Source organism: Sinocyclocheilus grahami, unplaced genomic scaffold (genome assembly GCF_001515645.1).
Source record: "Sinocyclocheilus grahami isolate Dianchi unplaced genomic scaffold, SAMN03320097.WGS_v1.1 scaffold1664.1, whole genome shotgun sequence".
Lineage (NCBI taxonomy): Eukaryota > Metazoa > Chordata > Actinopteri > Cypriniformes > Cyprinidae > Sinocyclocheilus > Sinocyclocheilus grahami.
Window position 1 is genome coordinate 237,884 of NW_015506843.1, and position 8,620 is coordinate 246,503.

General features: G+C 39.7%; 1 protein-coding gene across 1 annotated transcript in view; it reads right to left on the reverse strand.

Annotated features, from left to right (window-relative positions):
• The window catches only part of LOC107571875 (B-cell receptor CD22-like), a 51,266-nt gene extending 44,670 nt beyond the window's left edge, over positions 1–6,596 (reverse strand). Inside the window, exons 1-4 of the mRNA XM_016258258.1 lie at positions 6,275–6,596; positions 5,928–6,176; positions 5,545–5,799; positions 5,282–5,452 (exon numbers count right to left, since the gene is read on the reverse strand). Of these exons, the coding sequence (XP_016113744.1) occupies positions 5,282–5,452; positions 5,545–5,799; positions 5,928–6,176; positions 6,275–6,545 (946 nt within the window). The 5' untranslated portion in view covers positions 6,546–6,596. The remainder of the gene's footprint in view (positions 1–5,281; positions 5,453–5,544; positions 5,800–5,927; positions 6,177–6,274) is intronic.
• Between the last annotated feature and the right edge of the window lie 2,024 nt (positions 6,597–8,620).

The following is an 8,620-nucleotide window of genomic DNA, read 5'->3' on the forward strand; positions in this document are numbered from 1 at the left end:
TCACTACCCCCTCCTACCCTGCGAATTTCGAGCCCCGGGATGCCCCCATTGCTTGGAACAAAGCGATAGAGTAAAATCTTTCCCCTGCGCTGCGCTGGGACGGCTCGCGGGAGAGCTTGCGGGTGATTCCCGTTTATATCATAAAGCAGAACCTCTGCTTAAGCAAACTCCAGTCCGAACACCACTGGCCACAAGCTTTGGGCTCTGCTCTCACGGAGAATATTTACTTAAATAGCATATTTTATTTTAGATGAACTAGAAACAATGTTACATTTATAAAGTTTTATTTTGAAATGTAAGTCAATAACAATTGGCTGGAGCCAGAACCAATGGTGAAAGTCTTTGCGCGAGGAGACCCCGCCCCATTTTGGAGGTTCTGCCCACTTTTGGAGTTCACGCCCCATTTTGGAGATCTCCGGTCTGCAGTTATACGTACTTGGAGAGTTGTGAGAACATACTCAGACAAAACCCTCCAGTTTTAAAAGAACACATTCCAGTCAGTTTCAAAAATCTCTCTCCTCTTCGTTTCGATTAGTTTTCTTGTATTTTCTACACATATTCCTGTCATGAGCGTCACAGACAAGGATAGACTCATCTCATGCGCCATTCCAGCTGTTTCCAGTTTGCACTCACCCCATTCACTGCTCCAGTTTTAAAGGAGCACACTCCAGACAGTTTCAAAGTTGTCCCTCGTCTGTGCTTCGATTAGTTTTATTCTATTTTCCACACGTGCTCCTGTCTTAACACTGCAGTCACGGATTTCGTCGCACACAGAACTGTTCACGTTTGAACTCACGTGACTTGCTGCATGCTCTCAATCACGTCCTCAACATTCATAACCCAGCAACGTCGGGTTACTTATTACTGATGTCAACCTAAATTGGGTCAAATCAAGCCAGCTTCCTAACCCAACAGTCTCAACTGAGCGTTTGGATTGAAACAATTACCAGCGTGTTTTATATATGTAGGTTATAAAAAACTACACAGTGTATATTTTTGCTAAATCGCTTGCAAATATAAGATTGTTGTTAGGTCATAAAAATCCACCCAGTGTTTTGTTTTTTAAATCCCTATTTTAAAACCCCCTTTCTCAAATCACGCTGTTCTGAGATTCCTGTCAGAATGACGTAGTTCTGCACAGGCCACTCCCACGATAGTTGATTGACAAGGCCGTCTTACCTTAGACCCGCCCTGACTGAGCTGCGAGCTGTCTGCCATTGTGTCGACTCCGTTGCAGGTGAAGACAAGATGTCTCCAATTAAAGGTGGGGTATGTATTTTTTCAAAAACGCTTTAGATGTTAGTCAGGCCAAGTAACAAAACAAACTTGTAGCCAATCAGCAGTAAGGGGCATGTCTACTCATGATGCGGAGGAGAGAGCGCTCAGTGCACAGGATGGACATTAGCCGAGCAGAGCGACAGAAAGATAGAGATGGCGGATAAAAAACAAAAGAGGAAAATGTCTGCGAAAACAAAAGAAGGCTTATGATAAGGCAAGAAGCAGGACCGTGTGAATATCGGATCAGCTTTCCAGCGCTGGAGAGAACTCAAGGAGCAGGAAGGCCTGCGATCAGATGCCGAGGTTGCTTTGTTTCTTCTCGATAGGTGAGTAACACCGTGTCTACACCAGACGCGACAGTTGTGACGTCGCACCGTAACAGCTAAAGTCTGTCTACACTCCGAACCTGATGCGATTTCAAGGTTTCCTTTCTCTTTGAAGTGTTACAAGCTGTTCGTGCATAGATAAGATCCCTAAAGTTGCAAAGACTAAAGTCTCAGACCCAAAGAGATATTCTTTATAAAAGTTAAGACTCGTCCACGCCCTCCTAAAACGGCTCGTTTAAACACGCCCCCACATGTCTACGTCACTATGTGGGAAGATTTGCATAACACCGCCCAAATGTTTACACCAAGAAAGAAGGCGTAACTTTTATTCTCGCTGTAGTATTGTTGCTGCCGCCGCCTTGTCGTGGAGATGCTGTTTGTTTCGTTGTGAAAGTGAAACTACTTAGTTTGGCCTTCCAAAAGAGGAAAGCGTTGGGAAAGTAGCCTACAATGGTGTCTACACACAAAAGCTGTTTTTATAAAGTGGGGCATTTCCAACTTTGCAAGGACAGTCTGGCATTTCTGACTCACAGCCTGTCAGTACGTTTTCATATTTAAAGGATTTGCCACTGACGATTCAAACTTTTGAGCATTGTAGTGTATCGCTTGTTGTTTGTCGTTGCTCTGATCACAAATGCAGACATGGTTTTATATTTACGCGGCACGATGCAGCGCAATGCGTAAAAAGGCAGTATAAGTCATTATAATCAGTTATTATGTCCCCACTGCATGCAACAAAGGCCTAATTTATAACGGGTTTTATTGGTTTTGTGTTGTCGCGCCGGGACACGGCATCACAGTATGGTGAGGGGTATAACATTTCCATCACACGCTTGAGGTATTCGGCCAATCACAATGCACTGGATAGCTGGCCAATCAGCGTACACCTCGCTTTTCAGACCGATGAGCTTTGTAAAAATCGAAGCATTTCAGAAAGTTGGGGCATAGAGGAGCAACAATAATGTACAGTAAGTGGAAAATAATGTTTTTTGAACCTTAAACCGCATAAACACATTTCATTAAACCAAATACACCAAATAATGTTTTTTTTGCAATGTCATATGACCCCTTTAAAAAAAGAAGAAATGAAAATCCACCATCAGACTAGCCACAGTCCCACCACATGAGGGTGATGTCAACATGGAGATCAGTTTTTCCAGGAACAGTAGTTTCACCAAACTGATCCGTTGATCATTTGACTGCACTGTAAATCACTGATTGATCCTCCACCATCTGATCAGTACATCTGTGAAATGAATATATCCAGAGATATCACTGCATCAATGACCTTTACAGATGCCAATTAATACAACCTCAACCAATGCAGGAACGGCATTCAAGAGTGCTCAACAGTGTTCTGATTCAATCTTAATATGATTTATTATGTTATGAACATGCCATGATGTTTCTCACCTCCTTGCAGCATCAGTCCGGTATTTTCTAATGTTGTCGTACTGGCTTTCCTTCTCTTCCGGTTGGTTCATCTCTTTGTTTCTATGATGCAAGACAGTTACATACTGGATCTCTTCTGTATCTTCAGAATCAGATGCTTTTCCTTCAGTCTGATTGTGACTGACATTGCTGAGAGTAATTAAGGAATACAGGGCATCGTTTTTATTCACGGCATCAGATTCAGACAGAGACCCATCATGAGCTGATACGTTGACATAAAGATCATCCTAAAATGAGAGAAAATGATTTTTATTTATGGTAAAAGGGATGAATACCTTTGTGTATAACATTTGCTTAATACTCGTTTGATAATTTGATTTACCTGCTTTTGTGCGATGTGATTAGGTCTCGGTTTTTTCCTCCTGTAATAAAGAATCATCTAAAATGCATTTAGGAAATGAGCTTGGTATACTAATGTGTTTTCTGACACACAACATGAACTTACATGAGCAACACAATGATGAATATGAAGATTAAACCTCCCAATCCTCCAGTGACTCCAGCAACTGCATACAGAAACTTCCTTCCTACAACAAGACAAGTAACAAGACAATGCTTTTATCTTTATACACTATGAGAAACCAAAACCATGATTCATAGTGTACAGCTGCATTTAAACACAATCACATTTATCTTCATAGTCAAAGATTTCATGACTGGTGCCCCCCTTTTTTTTTTTCTTTTTTTTACATTTGAATGTATTTTACAAACTCTAAATGTATTGTAGATAGCACACGTACGTTTACAAGATGTCTGTTAAAGATCTCTTGACCTGGAAAGCATCTGCTGTGTGCAAACATCTGACAGACGTCTTTAAGATGTCAGTTTTACATACATTCTAAATCTTTAACATCTTAAAGACATCTAATAAAGGTCTATTTGACATCTGATAGGATACATCCTATAGACGTATTGCAGATGAGCAAACACTCTAAAAATACATCTTGCAGATGTAAATGCAGACGTCAAATTTCTGTGATGTGTGAAATTTCTGTATATAAATGTCTGAAACCTAAAATAAACATTCTGTGGTTGAAAACACTGCATAGTTGTGATTATATGAGAAGCACAGAGTGCGTCTGTCTCTGGCTCAGCACCAGCCAAAGCACAAAAGCACAGTTTGAATTTGGCAGTTATGTGATGCCACTGAACGTTCCCCTGATAGCACACGTACATCACAGAAACGTCTATCTGACATCTGCATTCTGCATCTGCAAGACGTCTTTTTTTAGAGTGTTTGCTCATCTGCAATATGTCCATAGGACATTTCCTATCAGATGTCAAATAGACGTTTATTAGATGTTTATTATGTCTTCAAGAAGTTTATGATTTAGAATTTTTGTAAAACTGACATCTTACAGACGTCTGTCAGATGTTTCTACACAGCAGATGCAGATCAAGAGATCTTTAACAGACATCTTGCGTGTGCATATGTGGGACTGTACTACCAGGGGCCCAGAAATAAAAATCTCACATGTGGGACCGTACCGCTCAAAAGATTAATAAAGTGTGGAAATTAAAGCAGTCTAAATGCATAGTAATGACTGATCCAGTTTTATAGCTAAAATATTAAACTAAGGTTAAGTGTAGTTTGAAAAGCATATCTTAAACACTTGGGTGTTTCTGTATCGTTCTTTACTGCGCGCCTCTGATCTGTATGCACTTCTCCAGCATGCGCTTTCTCCTGTCTTTCACAGAAAGCCACACACTCACAAAATTAAAAAATTAACTTTCACTTCATTTTACTGACTGACATTCATTCATTGGTCTCTTTATTGAATAATTACTTATAATATATATATAACATCACTTCACTTTCACTTTTTTCAATTACAAAATTATGTCAAAATACTCATATCCTCAACAAATGTTGGTTATGTTTTATTAAAGGAACATATACAGTTGAGAAAGATGTGAATAATTATATTGGCTCCATGAATTGTGTCTTAAAGTGACTGCTCCAACTCCAAACTGAGCATGCACCAAACTTAGCGGTCTTTAGGAAATATTATAAATACATTAATAAAATGTATTATTTTAAATTAATATTAAAATTCTTGATTCACCCCCACACATTTTCTTCTTTTCATAGCTCATCAGTAGCAGAAATACTCATCCAGTTGCAGAATGACTCTGTGAGTGATACACACCATGTACAGTGACAGTAACAGCGTCTGATCTCTGAGATCCGTGTTGATTGTGAGCCTCACAGTAGAAGCATCCACGCTGTAGTGCACTGAAACTCTGTCCAGATCCAACAGCTGAGCTTTGATTCTCCTTAAACCAGCTGATTTCTGCAGGTGGGTTTGAATCACTGCTGCAGATCAGAGTCACTGAATCTCCCTCCACTATTTCAGCAGATCCATTTATGGACACTGAGACGCTCTTTGGAGGATCTAAAAAGGACAAAAAAAGAAATGTCACATTAAGTTTTAGAAAATTATGAATTTGGAAATTTTGAACAATGTACAAATGGTCATTAACTCACACATGATGTTTAAAGTCACAGTATCAGAGTTTTTCTCTCCATGTTTATTTCTGGACTTGCACTTGTATTCTCCACTGTGATCAGAGCTGATGTTTGAGATGCTGTAGATTCTTCCAGATCCTACAAACGTTCCTCCTTTAAACCAGCTGATTTCTGCAGGTGGGTTTGAATCACTGCTGCAGCTCAGAGCCACTGAATCTCCCTCCACTATTTCACTAGATGGACTCACCACAACAAAAGTTTCCTTTGGAGGATCTAGAGGTCCAGTATATAGATTTTTTGCATTTTGCATTTTTGCAACTTTTACAAAATCTGAATTCTCTATGTGATATTTGAATACATTTACTCAACTGGCCAAAAAATATGATTGAATCTGTACTCACACATGACATTGAGATGAGCAGCAGGAGAGATGTAAGTGTGTTCCTGTAGAGCACAGCTGTATCTGCCTGCATCCTCTCTTCTGACTGACTGCAGCAGGAGTTGATTGTTTCTGTCTCTTCTCTCAGTTAATGGCTGTGAGTTTCTGTACCAGATGAATGTTGCTCTGTCAGTCAGAGCGCAGCTGCTTTTACATGTCAGACGCACTGAATCTCCCTCTGTCACTCTCTCAGGAGCCTCCACCTGAAGATCTGAACACAACACACACATTATATCTAGTGCTGCTGTCATACACTGATTATTATTCAACATAATGCTCAGAAGAAGAGTGAAACTTCATTAAAGTCACCTGTGACAGTAAGACTTACTCCTGGAACACCAATCCATTTCTTATCAGGTTTATCAGTTATGAATCTGAAATAGTACATGTGTTCATCCTTCTGTGTCACATGACTCAGTCTGATGGTGCAGTTCTTCTGTTTGTCTCCCAGATACTGAAGCCTCTGACTGTATTCAGTATCCTCAGACAGATCTGGAGGCTCTACACCCTTTACAGACCCATTGGTCCAGAACACTTTCATGATCTGATATCCAGTAGGGTATGTATAAGTGCAGCTCATTATCACTGATGAGTTCTTTAGTGCACAGATGTGTGAATGTCTGTAATTCACACTCCAATAACCACTGAAAGCATCTGAAATGACCCCCCCCCCTCCATTATTATTCAAATTAACAGCATCTGTAGAGCTGGAGGATGTTGAAAAGCAGAAATAGACTCACTGTGAATCATGAGTAGAAAGATCAGCAGAAGAGGAGGAGCTATTCTGATTGACATCATTATAGCAACACCTGCAACACAATCAATGTACCGTGCCTTATTTTAGCTTCCGTGAAGGTGAATGTCATGAAATCCATCAAGAACTAGATCAGGCTATTGTGAGATTATTTGCATTAGAGTACATTTCACTCTAATTTCATTAGAGGCCCTAAAATAGAAGTTTTTTAAGGTGTCCTTGTTACACGTTACATGTACTTACTATTAAATTAACAATACATTATGCATAATTACATGCAAGTAACCTTAATCATACAGTAAGTACATGTAGTTAATTAATATTACTCAGTACTTAAATTACGTAACAAAGACACCTTAAAATAAAGTGTAACCGTTTTTTCTTTTTTAATGATTTTTATATATTTACATGTAATCATTTGGCAGACACTTTTATCCAAAGTAACTTACAAATGAGGGCAATAGAAGCGATCAAACCAACAAAACAGCAGCAATATATGTTGTGACAAGTCCCGGTTAGTCCAACACAGAACATGTAGCAAGGTGTATATATATAAATATATATGATCAGAAATCATGTCAGCAAAACTCTAGACCTGAAATTTTTTGGACATTTCTTATTTTTATTTTAAAATGTACATTTGTAAAATACAAACAGAGAAATGTTCTTACCGTCTTTCAGGGGTGAAGCAATACAGTGAGAACAGAAGTTTACAATCATAAGATGATTTCTCTTTAGGCTAAATGCTTTATCTTCCTCTTCTCAAGTACATTTTACCCTCGGTTTTATGCTTCAAAGCCATATTTGATTAAATCCATTCAAAGAGTATTTTTTTGTAACATAAGAAAATATCTCCTCATAAGAAGGACAGAGCAAATGAAGCAGCATCTGCCAGTGCATGAAAATTAGTGAAACAGAGGGGCAAAACGAGGAAGTGAAAAGAGAACAACATGCAAAGTTTTTCAGATTTTCAAAGCAACTTTCAGATGCAGTGGAGTTTTTCATCTCTCAGACAGGATTGTCCACAGATAGGTAAAGTGAAGTCATGCAGTGTGAAACCCCCTGTTGCCGATCCATCGTGCAGTGTGAACACAGTAGCAACTGACTGCTACCCCAGATAGTCCAAATGAAGCAGCATCTGCCAGTGCATGAAAATTAGTGAAACAGAGGGGCAAAACGAGGAAGTGAAAAGAGAACAACATGCAAAGTTTTTCAGATTTTCAAAGCAACTTTCAGATGCAGTGGAGTTTTTCATCTCTCAGACAGGATTGTCCACAGATAGGTAAAGTGAAGTCATGCAGTGTGAAACCCCCTGTTGCCGATCCATCGTGCAGTGTGAACACAGTAGCAACTGACTGCTACCCCAGATAGTCACGCAGTGTGAAAACAACGGCGATCCGACGAGTTTGAAAATCGTGGTGTGAACTCGGCATTCGGCTGTGGCTGAAGTCAGTTGTCGTTCTTGTGTTTCTCTTTTCTTCAGTGATGTGGAGTGTTAATAGCAGGTGTTCATCACTAATGTGCAATCATGGACGACAGTTTTGTGAACCTAGGAGAGTAGCCTACAAGGCTGGCTGTGCAAAGGCTATTTCAAATAAAAAAATGGGTCAACTCCGACTTTGCTATGACAATCTGGCGCGACTGTAAGTATGTTTTCTTAATAGCTTAAGTATTTGCTATTGACTGTTCAAATGCGGAGTTTTACGCCGTGTAGAGTATCGCGTCATGTGTGTGTGTGAGAGAGAGAGAGAGGGTCACATCACAGTAGAGTCAGCTGTCTTAACCGTGGCTTGTGTACTGCAAACACATACCAGCTTCATCACTGTGTCTGTCACGCGACTCTGTTCCCCTTTCGGGCTTGAACTGATGGTAAAACTAATGACATTATTTACTGTCTCTAC